This window comes from Atractosteus spatula, chromosome 13 (assembly GCF_055471065.1).
Source record: "Atractosteus spatula isolate fAtrSpa1 chromosome 13, fAtrSpa1.hap1, whole genome shotgun sequence".
NCBI classification, from domain to species: domain Eukaryota; kingdom Metazoa; phylum Chordata; class Actinopteri; order Semionotiformes; family Lepisosteidae; genus Atractosteus; species Atractosteus spatula.
Window position 1 is genome coordinate 18,551,311 of NC_142718.1, and position 23,051 is coordinate 18,574,361.

Consider the following 23,051-nt stretch of genomic DNA (forward strand, 5'->3'; position numbering starts at 1 on the left):
TAAAAAAAATACTGGATAATTAAGCATTCAGCAAATAAACTACAATTTATATTCTAAATGTAATTAGGTTATCTTTTAAAAATATCGATGTACATCTGCCTTCTTTATTAGAACATTGTTCTGGAAGTTTAAAGCTATGCATGAATATGAAGGTTACTCTATACAACCAAAATCATATTACAGTATATCAAGTATTCATACAATATTAAATGAACAATAAGTTCATTAAAACCATTAAACAATATTGGAAGAGGAAGGTATTTTCAGTATGTGGGCAAGGAATTATGGATTATAATAAAAAAAGAAGCTCCAAAACACTTTGGCACACAAAGGATGCTTCATTTGATACTGAAACGATAATCATTATGTTCTTTGTATTACAATTGTATCAATAATTGCAAAGCTCTGTATTAAGTAACATTCTTGAATCAAAAATTGAGTAATTTTGTTTTGATATTGTTTACCATAATGACTAATATATATTGTTGGAAAAGTATGAGAAACTCATTGTGTCAGCTTCCAATGACTCCACATGAGTCACAGATGATAATTCAGTATGATCAAAGTTTTGACAATGGAAATTAACCCATCAGTAGAACCTTTAATGCATCAGATACAGATCAAGAATTCACAGTAAAAACTGCAGAAACAATAAATGTTGTCTTTTTCTTTTCCTTTAATATATATAAACTGTACACAATGTTGTATGGATGAACATACTGTTGAGTTTTTACAGCCTCCCTACCATTTTAAGGTCATCCATTTCCAACAGCTCACAAATTTAAACCAACAAAACTAGAATTTGTTTACAGATATAGAATAAGAGTCAAACCAGTATTTATACAGCACATGGGTAATACAGACTCCAACTGCAAATAAATACTTGATAACATTTTAAAAGTAAGAAAGTGATTTCATTATAAATCAGTTGGAATAACTTTAACAAAAGCTACATTCTCCGGCATTGTCTAAAGTCAGGATACACAACCCTGATTTTATGTCTCCAGTTTTCATTCATTCCAAACTCTGAATAAGTTAATCATAAATTATTTCCTGAATTTGTGAAATATTTTCCAATCTGAACTCACAGACTATTTAAAAAACCCCACTGAAACAGGAATGCCGACCTCTGCTATCCGACATAAGTACACATAAGAGAAGGCATTATTAAAAAATAGACCCCGACCTGCACAAGGCTTGCAACGAGATGACTGATGTTGGGTAACCGCTTTTTACAGTAGTTGAGCATGTCAAAGTAGTGCTGCCTAATCTAAATGCACAGATGGCAAATGGCTTCCTATGTGCATGACCTTAAGACTTAAAGTTAAGGCACTTTCATTTTATATTCAGGAATAAATATACAAACACAAATTCACTCTCTCACCTGCCTACAAGAGTTTGAGCTCAAGCTCTAAGGAGATGAGAGCTGAGCAGGAGATATGTTTTTCCAAGTCATCAGAATCCATGGTTCCTTAGAATGTTATAAAATATTTATAGCTAATAAATATTAGTGTTTGTACCCAAAATGAGAAATAATTTAAGAAAAGTTCTGGTTTAAATTATGAAACAATTACATCCAGAATGGTTGATCGAATATCACTATCTTGCATCCATTTCTTGACCTCATATTCAGTGAAAAAGGTTCTTGATGTGTCTTAATGTAAATACCTACTGATCCAAATGGATGCACAAATGATTGTGAGAAACGTATGCAAAGGTTACAGTGTACAAAGCAGTGACTTCATATTGCAGTACCTCCATTATCATCAGCTTTTCATTCAGTTCACACCACTTGTTCTGACAATAAGGACACACATTCTCTGAAAAAAAAAAAACACTGAAGCACAGCTCAGATGGGATTTTCTTCCAAAAACTCATGAACTCCTAATAAGCAAAAGTGGCTGGAGCAGATATGAACCATTTGTTTTAGTTACATAACTCCTTCAAGCACATCTTTATTTTTCACCTCAACAATTTGTTTGATTTTAAGTCTGATTAAATGTGGGCAGGAAGAGAAGCCAAACTCTGAACTAAAATGACAAACAGCGGGAGAAAAAAAAATCTGATAGGCATATGGTACTGCTACTCACATTTTCATCTTCTGTTATTCACAGCAATAACACAAACACCTTCAGCAAGGACCAAATCTATTTTGATCTTGTTAGTTACAATGTGAGGTTTAGATGTTAGTACAGAATTTGAACCTAGGTCTCATAAACAGAGAGTTTAACACAGAGATCCAATAGTAAGGGCTCATGGAAAAACAAAGAAATGTCTACATTTCCAAGGGTAATACTTTAGCAAGCAATATTTATTGCTAGGCTAATTAAATCTTTAAAAAGGTTTTATTGTGCCCCAAACAACAAAAAATCATGAACAGTTAATAGGAAGTGCAATTTAAACCACAGAACAGAGAATGAGCTGCCTTTCACAGTTCTATGCTTTGGTCTAGCAGCATACTGTACCGGTACTAACAAGTGCACAACAAAAAGAGGTATATGTTCTATCAATGGCAGTACTATGATGGACAATGTAGCCTCCAGTGTGGACTTCTACAGCAACGTCTTGTTCAAGATCTCCCACATCATCCTCCTTCTGAAATATGGCATGTGACGCTGTAAGATACAACATAGTAGAAGGAGTTAGTTTACAACAAAACAGGAAAAATAACTGTCCCAAAGCCAAAAACCACTTGAGAAAACCCCAAGTACCTGTGTAAATGTGATGGGCCTGCCCTTGGCAATGTAATCAGCATATTTACATGCAAAGACTCCACAGTCACTGTTATTGTGCTGCAGGGGAATCTCCTAGCAGAGTGAAAGAGATATGAATTTAATTGGAAGCCTGACAAGCGTAGCAACCAGATACATAACCCCTTCTCCACATCATACTCACACTTGTCCTAGCACTGGTCACTGTCCACTTGGAAACACTGAGATCTTTGTTCTTCTTGCTTTTGTACTCTTCCTTTAGGTAATGCCTACAAAGAAGCATTCACAATTTTTATGGACAATGCTCCGTTGAGAACATATTTCACACAAAAATACATCTCAGAATTACTTTCATCCCATCCAATAGCATACATGTATTGCCAAGTGAAAGAATCTTTAATCAACCCCCAAAAAAGTGAACATTGCAAGATTACACATAAAGGAAGAAAATGTCATGACTACATTACTAATAATCTACTGTGAAACCAACTCAAGATGATGCTGCACTTACAGTAAAATTTGGCAAATGTCTTCATTACTTTGGCCCACTGAGTCATAGTATTTCACAGTCTTCACTCTGAAGTCTATAACCTTAAATATTGAATACAAAAGAATAAATATTTTGACTGTTACAAGATAATACACTTCAGTTTCAGCTTTGTATTAAAATTACATACCTTTCATGTTCATGTCTGCCCTGACTGTGGAACACAAAAGTCTAACAATACAAAAAAACTCCATCTCATTGCAAATATAAACAAAAGTTCTTCATATTTTCTTCACTAAATACATCTCAGAAAATATATTCAAAATTAAGTAAAAGATCCATTTGGTCCAACTATTACCCAAACATTCAAAGAATGTTAAGACTAAACAACCGCATGCAGACCATTTAGAGCTTTGAACTAAAAATTAAGGAAAAAACGACTAATATTTATAAAAGAACTGGCTGGGCAGCAGTGACATGGTGGTTCATGCTGCTGCCTTAAAGTTCTTGGTTTTGACTCATGACAGTGGCACCTTCTGCACAGAGGTTACATGTTCTTCCTGCCGTTGTGTGGGCTTTTGACTACCTGCTCCAGTATCCTTCCACACTCCAAAGGCACAGTTTAGAATGCCAGCATGGCTTTCTCTGTGCCCCTGTGATGGACTGGTGTGCAATTCTTGCCATAAGCTGTCATGCGCTTAGTCCCATCTTGCACCATATGTTTCTAAGATTGTCCCTAGATCCCAAAAAACACTTAACAGGAAAAGCAGCATTCTGATAATGGATGAATGGATGGAAATGGATTAAATGTGCTAAGATGTTGGATAATACTGTAAACAATATCAATAAATAATAAAGAGTAAACTTACAGCTAAAGACCAATGAACTCCCAAATGCAAAGGCACCAACACAATGTCCTTCTGAAACAAGTCCACTGTTTTGGTCCAGCGGCGCACTGCCTCGTGTCCTCCAGTGTACAGTTTGGGGAAAAAGAAGGTACTGAAGGCATAGACTTTCAAGGGACCTTCTCGTTCACTGCGTGCCATCACAAGGTTCATGTAGAAATTGATTACCTGAAAAAACGCACTATTACTAAATACACTGTGAGTGGGGGGGGGGGGGGGGTTCACTTTTAGTCAACATTACTTTTAAAGGTAATTTAAACTCCAGAGGAAGGGATTAAATGCAACACACACAAGACAATAGCTCTTTATCCTACTTGCCCTATGTATGTGTAGTTTCTACAGTATATAGTACGAATGGCAAAATGCAGGACTCCAAGTAAAGAGTTTACTAATTTCTCCAATATTGTTTCCAGATTTGTCCTTTAAAAAGTTAGAGACCAACATGGATCTCTTAAAATGTGTTAATTGCCAGACACGATTTTCCTTTTCAGTTAGGATTTTTAGGGTTAAAGGCTCAATCAACACCAACTGTCTTATAACGCATCTAATTCAAATCACTTTAGATAATTAAAAGAACACACTTCACAATGGGTAATAACATATGATGGACTAATTCAGGTCAATCCCACTTTTTTCCTATAGAGCCGGTGCGTCAGTATTCTCGATCTCTTTAAAACAGCAGTACCTGAAAACCTGTTAGTTGTTCCAAATCAATAACAAGCTTAATTATGTTGTTAAGGGCTAAGGTGGAATGAAAACCTGTTGACACATTAGTCCTCCAGGACCTGTATAGGACAACCACAGGCTAAATGATTTAAAACTACAGGTGTTACATGTTTGCCCATTCCTCCTTAAAGAGGTGTTCAAGCTAAAATTGTGAGGGAACCATTGATAGACTGCAACCTTCAAGCTGTCACGAGTTTCAACCAGATTGAGGTCAGGGCACAAACTGGGCCACATGAGGATCTCAACCTTTTTATTCTTTAGCAATTCCACTGCTGGTTTGGCTGTGTGCTTAAAATCATTGTCATTGTCAAGTAAACTTTCTTCAAGGAAGTTTCAGCTTCCTTGCGGAGGGCAACACCTTTTCTTCAAGAATCCTGTCTGTATCTTACTTCATCCATCCAGTTTCCCTTCAGTCCTGACCAGTACCCCAGTACATTCTGCAGAGAAGTACTCCCATAACTTCCTGCTGCCTCCACCACACAAGGATGGAGTTCTGTGGGTGATGTGCTGTATTGGGTTTTCAACAAATGTAACGTTTTGCATTTAAGTCAAAAAGTGCTGTACCGCTTTCATCAGACTACAAAACTTTTTTTCTACATGGCTTCTTCATGGCTTGTTCTGTGTACCTAAAATGAGACTCGATGTGGGCTTTTTTTTAGTAGTGGCTTTCTTCTTACCACCTTCTTGTAAAACCCAGACTTGCAGAGCCTGCACGATTGTTGTGACATGTATACACTAAGAAGTCTTTGAGATAAAGGCCTGCAAGTCCTTAAAAGTTGCAATTGGATTCTTGGTGGCCTCTCTGATCAGTCTTCTCTTTACTAGGTCATCCATTTCGGAGGGACAACCTTCAAGCCTTGGTGGTACCATTCGCCTTCTACTTCTTAAAGATGATCTTGACTGTGTTCCAATAAATGTTTATGGCCTAGAAATCTTTTTATATCCATTCCCTTGTTGTGAGATTTGGAAGGCAATGGGTTACACCAGAGCTAATTTACAATTGCCCTGACTATAGGGGGGATCCAATTCTAGATTTCCATTTATAATTATTTTTCAAAGTGTTGTTCACTTGGAGGTTCTGAGTTACAATGCATAAATAATTCTGATTTAATGCATCTTGATTTTAGGCTGCTAGGCCACAAACTATGTTACTTTGGAAAAGATGTTAACGTTAACGTTAAAATAATTTTTCTGTAAGGGAAACTGTATCCTGGCTTCTAAAGGGATATTTACATCATACAGTTACACTAATACAGAGGCATTCTATAAGTGTGAAATTACTATCAACTCTACATGAAATTGTGGCAATTGCCATGATTAAAAAACAAGACAGTGCACTCTTTGTGCATTTTTAACAAATGTGTCACAGTGAGATATTCAGGCTTAACAGCTCTATCTAGATCACGGGGTATGAATTGGAAAAGCATCTGATCTCACAATTAACATTTTTTCTGAAGATATGTTAAGTTTTCCAACAAACATTAAAGGACAATATAAGAAGTCATGCTAAATATACAGTAAAAAGAAGGATAGAAGGAAACGGGGCCTAAATAAGCAAGTCCTATAAACAAAATGTATTTTTCCAAGAATGTTTCTCCCAATTTTGCATGTAATCTGTCCATTTACTGTGATTTAGTAAACTGGGAAAAAGTTATTGAGCAAAATAGTCTAGGGCACCTTGACCTAGAAACATCATCACCTTCCCAAAGTACATCACTCCCATAATCACACTATGAATGCTGTCACAGGACACTCCAACATGTAGGAGTTACTGGGCACAATCTGACTACATCCAAGGTGGAGAGCAATAACTTTTTTTTTTAAATTCAACTTCCTTTTTAATGGACAGCTATCAGTGTCAAACATTATAAAACAGAACTTCAGAAAACTCACTGAACAATTCTCATAATATTAATAACATGGATTGAGCCCTGAAAATGTTCTTTTTTTGGTACTAGTCTATAGCAATCTTCTGTAAAGCAGTGCCATGTCACACACAACTGTTTAATACAAAACCATAGAACTAGACAAGCCCACTCCATGTTTGCATACCTCATCATTGAGCCAGTTGTGTTCTCTCAGTGTGCTTAGGTCTCGCTGGGTTATTCTCAGTTTGAAAGCACTGCAGAGCACCTTATCAGGGTCACTGTGACCCAGCGCTTTGATGATGTCTTCATTCATTTCCTTTAAGGACAAAAGGAACATGAATTATATTAATTATAACACAAATGCCAGATTTTAGGCAATCTGTTTTGATACCTAGAAAATAATGAAGCTACAAAGTTAAAAAAATACAAATGCAGAGTACAAAGCTATATGGAGTACATAACCGTGCATCATGAGTCACTGGTTGGATGTTCAAGATCTTTACTAACTCGTGTCAGCCTAGGGAATTCCTCTGCATCCTTCATATTCTCAAGTGTTTGATGAGCACGTGCACCTTCCGGTTGTATAAAAACAGCAGATTCAAAGTCCATCAAATTCAACCTGGTAGCAACTTCGTCTGACAGATCCAAGTCCACAGGCTGCTTCTGACAAAAAGGAAACCATTACAGCAGTAAGAAAACAAATTAAACAAGGGCAAGCAATGAAGTTTATCCAAATGTTTGTAATCCATTTTCATCTAAAGAGCAACTTTCAAATCTTCTAATTTTTAAAATTAATCTTAGTGACAACAAGACAACATTATACTGCCAGTACTTAAGCGCACTTAAATAAGAATTATTTTCCTTACCACAAAGGATAAATTAGATTAAGTGTACTTTTCTAACATTATAGGACCACGATTATGCTAGTGCACCATATAGGGGGAATACTGTTTTAATTACAAACTGAACAAATGACTAATGCCATCCCAAAATACATTTAACAGGTCCCCAGTCACTTTAGCAGTAGTATAAAAAACAAGAATTTATTTTCTCTAAACCTACCAACAAAGCTACTACAAAAGCACTGGAAAAAAGGTTAATGCAGGTTGCAAACAATAACTGTGTACAGCACTTCACCCTAATGTTACTCTTTAACAGTTGATTTGAAATATTTACTGTAAGTGAAAACACCATTGCAAAGGTCGCAAAATTAACAGCATTAAAAAAAATCTCAAGATTAACAAAACTCTTTCTTAAAGGAGTACCAGATCTGTGCATTTTAAAATTGATTGTACCTGCTAAATGTCTTTATTCAGCTAAATGTTAAATGTGATGCTTACAGCAATGTCAGTGCCATTTACTGTGTATGTTGGCCTGTAAGAGAAACGCATTTCATATGCATTACTTTATACATTAAACAAATAGTCAACACTTTCAAGTTGTTTACGGTATTTACATTTATTCTTATTTTATTCTTCTTCCACTGAGTCATTGAACCATTGATCTGGGTATTTGAGTATCGTTTCTTTGTTTCACCTAATCCAATGAGTTGCATCGAATGTAACAATTGTGCCAATTCTTTGGCACCTGAGATGCCTCTTTACAGATGAATGTGCCTGCAGCAAAAGATCATTTTAGTTCAGGTACTAAGAGGTTCAACAATTTTCAACCCCTGAAATTAAACATCCACATAAACTTCAGAATTTTAGAGTTTTATAATACCAAAAAGATAAATAATGATGACTTCTGTTTTTAACTTTTTAGCTTTTTACTTTTATTGCAAAAGCTTACTGCTGTAACGAACATTCATACTTCTCATAGATTTCAGACTGATTACTACAAACATCTGGAGTGTTATACATAGATCAAGCTTTAACATATTTAATCAGCTAAACAATGAATCTAATGTTTTTTTCAATTTTAGGTTTTTAGTTTAATTTTTTAAGTCACCACGCCATTACATTAAAAATTTCCAATCTTTATTAGCCATATAGTATACGTATGCCTGTATAGAACTGCCACACCCTTTCCACATAGTGGAACCATCACTCAACCTCAAAACAAGATCAAAACAGAGTTTTACAAACCAGTGCAAGATTGTCTAGATTGGCCTTGACTCGCAGTGATGCAGAAGTGTCCATTCTCTCGCTGTTCTTCGCCTGTACCCTTCCAACCTATACATATTGTGACAAACATGAACACAAAGTAAAAGTATTAGTCAACAGCGACTTTCACCCCAGAAACTCTAAATCAAGTCAAAACAAACCCACTAAATATGTATTTTACACATCAGGTATTTGGAGCACAAAATGGCTCAAAGTCCTTACCACTTCTTTTACTTCTGGTCGATTGTCCACTTTTCTTTCTTCATAATCTTTAAACGAATTGTGAAAGCCGCTTTCAAGAAATCTGTAAACACAAAAGTGTGCCATTTAAAAACATGTCCAGTTCCTTTACTGTATTCCCCTTATTTACAGGGGGATTTGCCAACCCTGGTTCTGGAAAGCTCCAAAAATAAACCAGCAGGTTTTGGAGTTAACCATAAAATAATCAATTTCTACATACTTGGAGCTATTTGCCTGTGTGGATTCACTTAGCTACATCCTCCGTTTGGTCTCTGTGAGACAAAATCAAATCAATGAATCATCACAGAAAAATGAATCACACTGAATAAGAAAAGACCGAATCATTCTTGAACTCCAAAGCTCTACTATGCAGTGACTAAAGCCAAGTTAAAACTGTAAAAACTCTGCAGGTTTCCGTATATACTCTTCTGGTCAAATATGAGGTAGTCCACAATTTGTCTAAATGCTTTTCTTGCCTGTCTCATCAAATATAAAAGCAATTCCATATTTCCAAGAGAGGCAGTCAAAGGTGTTAATTTTGTTTTCACGTCTTTCTTAACATTTTGTATTTTTCAATTCATACACACCGAATTAAGAATCAAAATTTGTCCTTTAGGTCTCAGCTCACAGCATCGACTTCTGTACTACACAGGGAGAATGAGGGTAGTCATATAGTCCATATATGCACCTATTTGAGGCATTCAGCTATGACACTCTGCAAGCTTCACAGTACCCAACAGAAGTGTTTTTCTGACTGGAGGAACAGCATCTAACACGGTCGTCATGACAACTCTGGATGCTCCTGAAAAGACGCAGGAGTCGTTTATCTTCAACATTTTGATGAGACAACTGGCTACCTAATCTTTAACATATCTGTAACACCGATCAGGTCAATTGCTTTCCACCCCTTAGGAACTACCATTAACAGGTGGTTAAGAATGGCTCTGGCTCAAATGCAAAATGTCTGAGCCAAACAGCACTTTAAGTGAGTGCCTTTACCTTTTCTCCTTTTAAACCATGTACCTCATAATATACTGTTATATCTAAACTTGTTCTTTCTTCATCTTTCGACACAGAGATCCCATGATCACCACAGGTGATTCAAAAATAATCTATTAAATAGCTGTACAGTCAAACAGTGCCTTCAAAGTTGAAGGCAGTTACAAATTAAACATCCTTGGGAGACTAAACGAGATTAAAAGTTTTCAAAGGTTCACTTTTATAATGAAACATTTAAAACCACTTCTTCTGTGAATGTAATATTCTTTTATCAAAACCATTCCCCCATATAGAAATACAAGTTTAGGCATAGGGATTAGTATACAGATGTGATACCAGTCAAGAAGAACTTAAACAATAGGGGAGAAAATGATTTGTCATTTACAGGGAGATTATTTAGGGCATTTCATGCTAATCTGGTTCCAAACCTTGTGATCACTTATAGACATTCAAACTCTGTCATTTATAGAAAAATAGAACAAGACAACCCAAAACTGATCCTGTTTAACTAGAAAGTTTTATACATTCATTAAAGGATGCTTTTTTGTAACTTGGTATTTTTTGTAATTTTTGTAATTGGTATCATCTTCACTGTCCTCCATGTACTGTATAACTTGGCAGTTTTTGCACACAAGAATGGTTGTTGTTCAATTTTAAATCACACAAGATAAATTCAGGAGAACGGGAGACTTCAGTTAAAAAAAACTATATCAGGAAAGATGTTTCTGAAATGAAACAGACAAGAAAAATCTTACCCTTCTTGACTACCTCTTGTCAAGCATCCATCTGTCCACAATGGAGTACAGGGGCTAGCTGCAGGGAAATGACATAAATGCTTATGGGCTGCATTAAAAGCCACTAATGCTCTTACTTTCTTAGAAAAAGACCAGCTGTTTGAAGAATAATCTATCGAAATATCTATTTTCAAAAGTATAAAATATTTTCCTTTAGGGTCTCTCTCATGCTTGGGGGGCTCTTTACATAAAGAACTATTCTTATCTCTCTAATTCACAATTAGACTTATTAAGCTTTACCTGCTATCGGTGGGAGTTTGGTTGAAGCATCAGAGGTCCTACAAAAAACAAAAAACATGTTTTAAAGTAAAAATGATTACACAATTGGCTGAAAACTATTTATTAGAACCTTTTTTCCTGAGCAATATCCTGCTCTGATAAAAACTGAGCAGATATGATGCTAATAAACTGAAGTTTTCCCCCCTTATCCTATATACTCCATAACACTGTAATTTAGTTAAACCTAACTTACACACATTTAATTCACTTTATATTTCAAATTAAATTATTAAAAAAGTGTCAGTACCAGTCCTAGTACTATCAATATTTCACTGACCTTTTCACAATATAAACTTGAGAGAATGATATAAAAACAAGAAACAAGAAATAAAAATAAACAATAAAAAAGCACCATTTCAGTGAGAGGGGTGAGCCTGTTCAGTCGAGCAAAGCAGATGTGAATTCATTTTTTGAGCCTTGATACAATTCACAACAGAGTCTAACAGATTTTAAATCGTCAGGCATTTTCTTGACAGCAAAGGTCTCGCGGTGGATGTTGCAATGCGCCCATTCATTTCTGCAGCAACCTCTCTAATTCGTGCAACTACACCGCTGTGTCGGCTTGTCATCACTCTAGCACCGTCTATACAAACTCAGACGCATTTTATCCAGTCGATGCCATTCTCTTCGATAAATTCATTCAGAAGCTGAAATATGTGCTCTCCTGTAGTTCCTGTTGGTAGCGGCTTACAGAACAGAAAGTCCTCATGGGACATGCCCACAAACTTGTATCTAACGTAAACGAGCAAATTGGCCAAATTGACTACAGACTCATCTAATTGCAGTGAAAAGCATCTGCTCATCTTAACATGCTCTACCAGCGTACTTTTGATATCATCCGCCATTTCAATAATTCTATGAATGACTGTGTCTTTCAGAGGGGGCAGCAAGTCGAGCTGTTTAGCAGCTTTTTCTCCACACATAATACGTGTCAGCTCTTTTGCCAACGGTAAATAAGGTTCTTCAAAAACAGTGTGGGGCTCTCCTGTGTTAGCAAACTGCAAGCTTGCATTTTTCCCCGTTTCCGTTTCAGGAGTCTGTCTCATAAGTTAAAAAGTTTTTAATTCATGCACATGGGAGCGAAACACAAGAGACGCTCGGTGTATTTTTCTCAAATTAACCTAGAACAGTTCTTAAATATTTTTCAGTTATTCATCACGCTTTCCTGTGCTCACAAGATTACCAGCATTCCTAGCACGCATTTCTATGCATTCCTGTGTTAACAACATTGGCATTGTTCCAAAATCACACACATTTCTCCTATCTCTCTATTTGCTGGAGATAAGTTTTTTTAAATACAATTGGTCACTTACGTTCATGGCATGCATTCCTATAGAGTGGTATAGAATTACATTGTAGCTCTGTGTCCACTCAAGTATTAGCGCGCTGTATCGTAGTACGTAGGCTGCGTATTCGACATGTATTAAAATAGAAAATATGAAAACCCGTCCCGATTTTTCAACACACAAAACAAAGTTCCAGGGTCATATGTCATACCAGCTGGCGGCGCTCCGTGTACCACTCCTGGTACGCGTACCACAGTTTGAGAACCACTGATTTACTGTGTTCCAACTCAAGCTTTAAGCCTTTCAGCACAGCAATAATCAATAATCTAATAATCACTGATTTCCCATAGGTGCATGATGTAATTTAAATTTGGATTCAGCAAGGTAATGAAAGGCCCACTGAACATGACAAATGCAGATGTGTTGGTTGACCAACTTAAATCACATGTGGCTATGTTTACAGGTACTGAAAAGGTTGACAAACATGACTTCTTATTATAAATGGGCAGCTCAGATCTGGAATCCTACAAATGTCAAGCGTGTATTTGTGATTCACCAATCTATACTTAGGGAATGACATTAGGGTCAGGAAAGGCATGACAATACTGCATGCACTGGCCACAGATTCCAGAGGACCTAGTCTGTACTATCGGACACCGAGCCAAAACAAATTTCACACACTAATGAAATTTAAATAACTTTAAAAACATTTACATTCTTTCTTTGTAAAAATATTTAGAAAATTCTCTAATAGTAGTTCAAGTAGGTAGCTGTATCAGCATGCATAGGAACAAGTAAAGGTTTATTCCATGCTGAAAAGAGAAGAAAGGAAACAGCGTTTCAGCTGTGGAGCCTTTTTCGGGTGAGTCGGGCGTGCTTCTCTAATAATAAAAAAATGATCTAAAAGCAGTTCTTCAAAGCTTAGCATAATATTACACATTTTTGATCTAGACACTTGGGAATTGATCTAACGAGAAAAAATATGGAAAATTGTATTTGCTTTAGCAAACTTAATATTGGTGTGTTTTACAGTACATCCCTTTAAAAGATATTATAATGTTATTAAAAATGCACGGCTCAGCTACATTTTCCAGAGTGCTGCCTAATGGGGGGTTCAATGCAATTAGCACCACAATGCTCAACAATCAGATGCAACACGTGTTGACAGCAAAACATACAGGTGTCAATTTCTCACATGCAGGTTTACAAATACTAAATATTTAAAAAATTGCACAGCATGCATTACATGTCTCCCCTAGAATGCTCCACTGCAATTTCTCTGAAAAGCTTTCTTTCAGTTTTAGTAAACATTCTGCCAACTCCATTAGTCAGTGGGGTTTGTCATTTACTCAAGCGACATCTGGAAAACTTGATGTTTCTTTTCTGGTATATTGAATAAGGTCCAAGATGACCTAATTGGAACAGTGGAACATCACCTATATTTAAAATGCTTTGAATACCCATGGTGCAAGGAATTACGTAATGTAGGTGTGACGCAGGGACGACACTGGTTTTTCTTAATGGTATTTGACTAGTATATGAAAGAAAAATGAATGCAGTAATCTATACGCACATCACAGGAAATCCTACACATCCATGCGTATATCAGGTGTGCTGCGGTGGCCGTCACCAGCATAATGCAGCAGCAATGATGGATGATGGAAGGGGGATAACTTCTATTGTAAGGTTTTTAGAGTTTGAAGAGGCGTAACAGACGTCGATGTAGATATTGCAGCAATTATTGTCACCCTTAAAAGCTATTTAGCTCCATGTATTTGTAAAGTAAATATGTTTTTACTTTATTTTTACTTTTTACTTTTACTGTACTTTGATTACCTTTGATGTTAGGAGTAATAACTCTCAGCCATCTTTTTCATGGCAAGTTAAACAAGGTTTTAAATACTTGCCCTTGTCATCTAATCCAAGACTGTGAATGCTGCCCTACTTCCAGGAAAAGCCTTTCAAAATGAAAGATTGAGAAGCCTGGCTGTTGATAGGCTTTAATTCCTCAAAGCAAATGGCACAACTAAGCATTAGACTTAAGACTGTTTTCCAGTAAGTAATGACTGGACAAAATGTTGGATTCACTTAGCTACTAAACTAACAAACATGCAAGATGGGCAAAACAGCCTCCTCTCTTTTGCTGATATTTCTTATATTCTTATTTTTTATATCTTAGAGGTCTGTAAAACAAGAGCACAACTTAATATTCAAAGTAACATCAGCTTGCTGAGTTTTATGTGTTGCACACGTAGCTCAACCAAGTGATTCATATCTAAAAATTTCTAGGCCACACATTGACATATTATGCATATTTAAATAGTTTTAAAAGCACACATCTACGTGTACAATTGTTTTGGTGAAAGCTACAAAACCTATTTGCTCAAGAACAACTCTTTGGTTGGTCTGATTCAAAGTCAATAAATCTCTCAAATTTTTTCATCAGAGAAATAAAATTAAAGTATATAAGATTAGGTTTGGACATATGCATAAATAACTCTGTGCAGCTCTTATGCCACTCAGATGATCACTAACTCATTTGTTCTTGGATGAATGAATAAATAAAACCTTCAGAACAATGGAATACTTACATGTACTGCTTGGCCCTGCCGAAGGGCAATGGGTGGTTCTTTGTGTATTTGCTGGATACCATCTCCACTAACACTCTGTAATGTTTTTTGTCATTTTCTTTAAGAGCCTAAAAAAGAGAATGTGGTTAATCATATATTCGCTCCTGTTAGTAGCCCAGAAAAACAACTGCTCTGTCACACCACATACATTACTTGACTGGACATGTTTAGACCCTTGGCAATCAGGTCTTCCAACAAAAGTCTCAGTACTTGAACATAGTAAATGTTTACAGCCTGTCTTTTCAACATGAGGAAGCTTTGTTACTAATTGGTAAAGTTGTTCATTCCTTTTACTATGCTCTCTGCCATTCTGCTTAGGTAATGTACCTCAGGAAAGCTCAAACAAGCTGCTCACACTCACTGCTACCTAACACAGAAGAAAGAAGCAATCCTCTTGGCACACCTCTTCCACTGCTAGGCTGGGCCTGTGGCTTCGGCTGGGGGCTGCAGCAGAAGACATCATCGTGTGGTTAAGATGCAGCGGAGAGGGCAAAAGCTGAAGGGGTCTCCATGGATTCCTGCCTTTTGCCTTTTCTGCACTGTATGTGCATAAGGCTGCACCACTGCAACAGACAAGAGGAGACACCTTGGTGCAAGACAGAAAAAGTAAATAAGAACAAACGTTACAAGTGAATGGAAACCATTCCGTTTATATTGCACATTAGGAGGATAATTCCTCAGTAATCTAAGGATCACATCCAAATCATTTCGAAGACTCCCAGGGAATCTGCTTCCAACAATGATTGGGTATTTTGTACAAAACCTCCACAGCACTTTGTGCAATCCTTTTTACAGTCTTAAATGGGTTCCTAAATCATTTTCACCTGGGTATTTAGGCTCTGAAGTGGTGTTCCTGGCTGACTTTTTTCAGGAATTGAAAAACTGTTCAAGACTAAAGAGTTAGATTGGATAAATCAGGCACACAAAGCTAGAGAATGAGTGTGAAAGAGGATTAAAATAGATACTGAAGAAAATTACTTAAGCGGCATAAAATGAGAAACAAACATACTCAGCATTTGTCTTATACAGTAACACTTTACACTTGGAGACTTTTATTTATTGACTGGCTGCTTTGACTGTAAAGGGAATCTTTATATAGTACATATGGCATAAAAGACTTACTTGTGTTTTGTAATCATCGGTACAATTTTAGGTTGAAAATTCTTCCAAGCTTTCTCTTTCTTACTGACGCCTGGATTATCTGGACATAAAGAATATTTACACTCTGGTCAATACCAAATGTAAAAATTATAATTCCTCATTTATAATCAATTAATTCTAAAAGCAATACATTCAATAATGAAGATTATTAGTCATAATTACATGTCTGCCACATATAATAGTAAATTCCACCCAATGAAACTGTTTCAATTAAAATTCTGGTAAAAGTGCATGCATGTTGCACTTTACTGTCTAGTGGAGAACAAATGTACAGCATATTTGAATTTGAATGTCAGGGACATGAATACCACAGTACATATTCTGTAGCAAAGTTAGCACAAGTGTGCAAGATGAAATGTCCCAAGTGTGACAATCCTCTACTACTAGTGAAACAAGGATGCTGATGTAGCAAGTAATTAACAGCAAGAAATGTATTTATTTCAGTTAGCAAAGAATTTTAAACACTTTACTAATTGTTATAAATAGGATCTGCATCTTAATTGTAAACATTTGGCACTGCTTGGATTTTCTATGCTACATACAAATTTAAACTTCATATGCTACATTACTGATTTTCAAATGGCTTATATGCCTATGGATATTTCACACTGAAGTAGCAGATCTCATTCGATTGGTGGTGAAAATTTAAGTGCAAAGATAAAACAATACAAAGAAAGCCTACCACACATGAGGTAAATAGAAAAATAAAATATGAACATTATGGTACTGTACACTGTAAGTGATCAGTGACAGGTTAGACTCCCCCCCCATCAAAGCATCATGTAATGCAAAATCGAATCGGACATTTTGTACAATCAGTAAAGTAATACAATGTGACAAAGTATTTTATTGCAGGTTGCATCCTTAACTGCATAACAAATTTAAACCCCAAATAAGCTGGTACATTAAAATATTTTTTAAACTTCAAAAATGATCTAATACACTTTAAGGGGTTGAACTGGACATAAAACATTAAATTGATATTCCATTTTAATGAGAGAATTCACAAAAGTTTCTTCATGAAATAGTTTAATAAGTGGGCTAGATCACTGCAGAAATATTTAAATGCAGTTCTTACCCAAATTTAACTCCATTCTTTTAATGCACTTATTTGGGCTTTTCTTCTGAATGTTATTATCCCCAGACAACGTAGCTGGAAGAGCCTTGAATAAAGTAACAGTTAACATTTTATACTATCATGTATATTGATTATTAATAAAATAAGATAATAAGAATTGATTTCAAACATGTGGAAAGTCACAGGAAAAGATGGCCTGAAGGGCATCCTCGTTTCATTGATCTTTTTCTTTATACCTGTACAATACCAAAACCTAGTTTACAGAGTTCTCGGACAGTTCACAAAAACGAGAGACAATTGTGCACTTATTTGTAAGCGAGTACTCAAGTAAATAAAATATCCAGAATCATGTTTTGTATGCTGCATTTTGTGCCTCTGTGACTCGTGGTTTGTGTAACAGACTATAATCTACTATGGAACAGGTAACGGGTTTATTCCATGCTGAAAGGAAAAGAAAGGAAACGCAACGTTTCGGCCGTGGAGCCTTCTTCAGGTCTGAGAAGGCTCCACAGCCGAAACGTTGCGTTTCCTTTCTTTTCAGCATGGAACAAACCCGTTACCTGTTCCTTTGCAACCTATGAATGCTGATGCAGCTACCTACTCGAACTACTATGTACTATATAAACTTGTTTTATTTTTAACCAGGTTAATTACTTCACCTTTGAGTTATCTACTTAAGTCTTTCATCATTGTAAAGCAAAGCTTTTTATTATGTATGATGCAATTTTGAATATTTTAAAATTGCTCTGGTTCAAAGCACACAATTTAAAAAACATCATCTTAATCACTGTGTCCAAGAAAGAAAAGTGGCTTTTAATTTAGCTTTTACACAGATGTTTTTTTTAGACATTTAAATCCGTAATTGATACACATCCCTTGTAAATGTCTAGTGTACAAAATTCCTTTCACAGACTAAAAAAGCAGATGAAAAGATTTGCCAGGGTTTATAGTGCCTTGGAAAATTATTCAGACCCTTCCTATAGTGTCCCAGTTGGTAAAATTATGTTATACATACTGTTTTTAACTCAAAAATAGAAAAAAAACAATGTTGATTGCGCATATATTCAAACGGGAACTAAATATTTGGGAGAAAAAGTCTTTGACAACAATAACAACTTCAAGTCTTTTTGGGTTATGTCTCTGCCAGTGCCACTTTTGTCATTCTTCCAAACAGCAGTCAAGAAGACTTATTAACAGCAGTTTTCAAATCTTGCTACACATTCTCAATAGGATTTGAGTCAGGACTGTGACTGGCCTGCTCAAAGACATTCGCTTTCTTTTGTAAGCCACTCCAATGAAGCTATGGATCATTATCCAGGTGAATTTCTGCCCCTGTTTTAGATCTAAATGAGGTCTAAGATCCTTCAGTAGTTTGTTTCATCTATGTTCCCATCAGTCTTGACAAGCTTCCCGCTCCCTGCTTGATTGCAGGTATGAAGATAGCGGAGGGATGCATTGTGCAGATGTTCAGATTTATTATTCCAGCACCATAAATAACTTCTTAATGCCCAACTTCATAGTGCTAAAATGGATATTCAGTGCATTTGAATTTTGTATAGCTTTCATTTGATCTGTGCTTTTCCACAACTTTATAGATGTTTTCAAACCTCCTTGGTCTTTATAGTTGAATCTTTGCTTGAAATTCACAACTTGAATAAAAGACCTTATAGAAACAGGTGTATTTATTGTGAAATCACACAGAACAGTATTATTGCACACAGACAAAAGCCACTCAGCTGTGTGGTTCATTAAGATAATTTTGTGCACCTACATTTGCCTTACCAAAGGGTCTAAATACTTACGCAATCATGATGTTTCCATTTTTCTTTCATATGAATTTTCAATTGACTCATTTTTGTTTCCTGCTTTGTATGGATAACTTTGTTGATATAGCAAAAATAAATGTTACACAGAGTGCAAGCTTTAAAACAACAAGGGTCTGAATACTTTTGTATGGCACTTTAAAGAAACACTTCAGAATCTAATAATACTCCTTAAACCTCCAATGGTCCTTTCTTAAAGATGGTATTGCTGTAAAAACAGTTTTGGACTAGATAACCTGTAAAGAAAATCTACTCTTTGAAATGGTATTTAATTAAAACACAGAGTACCTACCTGAGAATCGCTGTTCACCTTTAGGGTTTCACAGTGAGAAGCAGTAAAAGGATTCTGAAATCTGAAAAACCCGGTGACTCCAGTCAGTGTTTTTTTGACAATACTGACAGCTCCATCTAGGCAGAAAGGATTAAACATTACAAGACACCACATGACAAAACTGGAGCATACTCACTTTTAATTTAGAACTTAGACAATTACTTGTGAAATTTGTTAAGCACGAAAAAGGGAACATTCTGTTTAGAATAAGTTGTTCAATATGCATTAACTGCTTAATAGAGAAGTGCAAACCTTCGCAACCATCTACTTTATTACTCATGTTTAGGGAGTTTAAATGATTTACATTCCAAATATCCAAGCTGATTTATTATAATCTTAATTGAACCGAACAACACGTTGCTGAAATGTAAATGCAAAGATAATTTTCTACCCCATATGAAAAAGTGTTTCTGGGCACAAGTCCATAAACAGGGTGATCGGACTTAATAACAGGCGTTATTAGGCCCAACTAAATTCGTTTTTAGCCTATGAATTAATTCTCCGACAAGCAAAAAAACAAAACAAATCTAGAGATCAGAGCTGCACTGACAGCTTCACCAGCGAGAGAAAATCCTGATAAATACCTCTTCTGGGTCTTTTGATCCCCGAACATTCAGTCAGGGTGTCTGATGTCTGGATGCTGGGAGGGGAAAAACACAGAGGCCATTTTAAAACCTGGAATAAAAATTATTCCTCACTAAACTCGATGCTGTTGCAAACTAAGGTGCCATACCTGTAAATTTTACCGGTACAAATACATGTCCTGCAACAGCAAGAACACTGCGCCAGACAGCCAAATGAAAATAGCTTTTATGGGAAAACCTCTAGTGGTTTTAGGGGGATACATTACTATCCTAAGAGAGGCAGGTTAAAATGTAAAGTTTCTTTTTCACACGTTTATTCGTGATTCCGCTATTTGACAAACGGAATTAATACAATAGTTAAAAATTGTATTCTCTGCCAAACAAATTCTAGCACCGATACAACTACGGGTAACGAGCTATTAATGCGTAAAAGTGCAATTTAACTTCACTAGCAAAGCAAAACGTCTTGAAGTAAACTCCACGATATTATCTAAGTTACCGTTTTTAAAACGCTGAAACAAACTTGGCATGACTCGAACAAAAACGTGTTCGACACACTATTTCATTTCATTAACCGTTTTTGTTTCTCGTCATTCTTATCAAACTGCCACTTGATTTCGAAACAAAACATGTCAATAAAGAAAAAGTTAATGAGGCACTGGTCTGCACACCCGTCCCCCGTCGCTCAAACCTGCAACACACCGACCTCTGGTAATTTCTCTTAGCGGGGCTGACGCGGCTCTGCTGCCGAGGAGCGGCGGCGGAACCCGGCGGGGTCTCGGTGCCGGGCGGACTCCGCGTCCTTTGCCGGGAACGTGGAACAAAGAACGACGTGATGCCGTTAACTATCCATTCATACATATCAGAAAGCCACGACAACAAGGCCGCCTGTCCGTCTGTCACTGTCAGGGCCAGGTCTGAAGGGTGCTGGGCTGACCAGCCTCCAAACAGGGACACCAATTCGCGTCACGACCGTCTCATGGTAATACGTCTGAAAAACTGAAATAAACTATCTGGTTGGTTAAACAAAACATTAAGATTTTACATCCTGGGGTTTCATTGGCTAACTGAACGACAACAATGCGTCAAACACGCACTTCTCAATTTACAGTACCAAACCCAGCCTTCTCAGATCAGCACGGACCAAAACGCAATAAGGCCGAACCTCGTTGATGCGCATGCGTACCAGCAAGCGAGTCACCGAGCATAGCAATGCAAAGGTGGACATCCGCACCGCGGGAAGTATTCCGTTTGTGAAAATGCACTGCAAGGGTACAAATGTATTTTGAAATTTAATTATATGTAGTTCTACAAACACTGTGAGTGATGTTTTATAGTGTTGCAGGTCAAACTAACAACGTGTGTTTTTTTCAAGCTTTCAACGAGGCAACTTCAGTCTAGTCCTACAATTACATTAATAATTACAATTACACCAATTATAAACTGAACTGTGTTCACAGTTAATACATTACACTTTATAATTAAAAAACCAAGACAACAATAGAAAGCAGAACCATGAAAAACAGACTTCTCAGTCCTCTCCGCGTAAACATACTGTATTTGTATATAAACGGTATATTACTAACGTATTGTTACATGTCAGGCTGATAAACCGTTATATGGGTAAAATCTCGGATTTTCTTCTGCGGTCAACTGTCGAAACGTGAACTTTTTAGATAACATAGTCGATACAGTTGCGCGAATACAATGAAGTAGGTGGGTGTTTATTTTAAACACTCAATGAAGTAGGTTTATTTTGTGGTGTCTCGTTCAAATAAACACTTCGTTTTTATAAATAGCTCTGTATAATTTGTAAAGTTAATTAATATGAGCAAATTGTCCTGTCACAAGTTTTTTTTTTACAATTTTCATTATCACACATGATTAGAACTTACAACTATATACATACAACTTGTTACAGTTTTTAAAACAGATCTGTTTTGATATTCTTCTCCTGAGAACTAAAAAGGAATGTATATACTTTTTAATTAATGAAGTTCACTAATGTTTATCAATCCTTTTTTTAAATAATACCAAGAGACTTTATTTTCTGCCTCTCGACTTCTCCTCACCGCCTCATGCTGTATTTTTGTGATGAGAAGCTTTGGGGGGACAGAACAGGAAACCTTTTTTGGCCACAAAGTCGAATTTGTTTAAAACAATTTAAAGTCAATTTAGTTTAAAGACCGGGGTTAAGGATTTGTTATATAGTTTTTCAGTCGTACCCTCATTAACAGCGTATCACGCTCTTTTTGCGTCTGCGTCAAGCTAGCCTTAACAGGTTCAATCACTCTTAATTGTGTTCTTCACACTAAAAACTAATTTGCGACGTATTACAGTACTATGCGAGGCAAAACATTTATACAGTCATATATACTCCATTATTTTCTTTATTTCATGAACGTTGCTTATGTTTCTGTTACAACACTTAATGTAGCCCACACTACAATACATGAACAGAAAGGTAAAAATGTGGAAAATGTTAAGTTGAACAACTGCCAGTTAGCTATCTCTCAGGACAAGACACTTCTCATGGATCATGCTAGTGCCTCTGTGTACACCTCGTTATTTTGTTAACTAATTAATTCCTTACACTTAAACAGCACTTTTCTGGACACACTACTCACAGTGCTTTACAGGTAATGGGGACTCCCCTCCACCACCACCAATGTGCAGCATCCACCTGGATGATGCAACAGCAGCCATAGTGCGCCAGAATGCTCACCACACACCAGCTACAGTATCAGCAGGGAGGAGAACAGAGTTCTGAAGCCAATTCATAGATGGGGATTATTAGGAGGCCATGATTGGTAAAGGCCAATGGGAAATGTGGCCAGGACACCGGGGTTACACCCCTACTCTTTTCAAGAAACACACTGGGTTTTTTAATGACCGCAGAGAGTTAGGACCTCGGTTTTAAGTCTCATCCGAAGGATGGCACCTGTTTACAGTATAATGTCCCCGTCACTATAATGGGGGATTAGGACCAACACAGACTGCAAGGTGAGCGCCCCCTGCTGGCCCCACTAACACCTCTTCCAGCA

At 36.6% G+C, this 23,051-nt stretch overlaps 1 protein-coding gene across 2 annotated transcripts; it reads right to left on the reverse strand.

The window, feature by feature from the left end:
* Positions 1–658: 658 nt before the first annotated feature.
* On the reverse strand, positions 659–21,162 carry senp2 (SUMO specific peptidase 2). Of its 2 annotated transcripts, none has more exons than XM_088931035.1 (18): positions 20,714–21,162; positions 20,008–20,063; positions 19,385–19,500; positions 17,270–17,354; positions 16,153–16,231; positions 15,434–15,593; positions 14,992–15,098; positions 11,076–11,113; positions 10,797–10,854; positions 9,025–9,106; positions 8,785–8,871; positions 7,205–7,360; positions 6,882–7,013; positions 4,068–4,271; positions 3,223–3,302; positions 2,896–2,980; positions 2,712–2,807; positions 659–2,615 (listed from the first exon to the last, which is right to left on the reverse strand). In XM_088931035.1, the coding sequence occupies exons 1-18, from the start codon at positions 20,866–20,868 to the stop codon at positions 2,553–2,555; spliced, it is 1,839 nt and encodes a 612-aa protein (XP_088787161.1). In that variant the 5' UTR covers positions 20,869–21,162; the 3' UTR covers positions 659–2,552. The 2 variants fall into 2 exon arrangements, with proteins under 2 accessions (XP_088787161.1, XP_088787160.1); XM_088931034.1 differs by having other exon boundaries at positions 20,699–21,133.
* Positions 21,163–23,051: the final 1,889 nt, after the last annotated feature.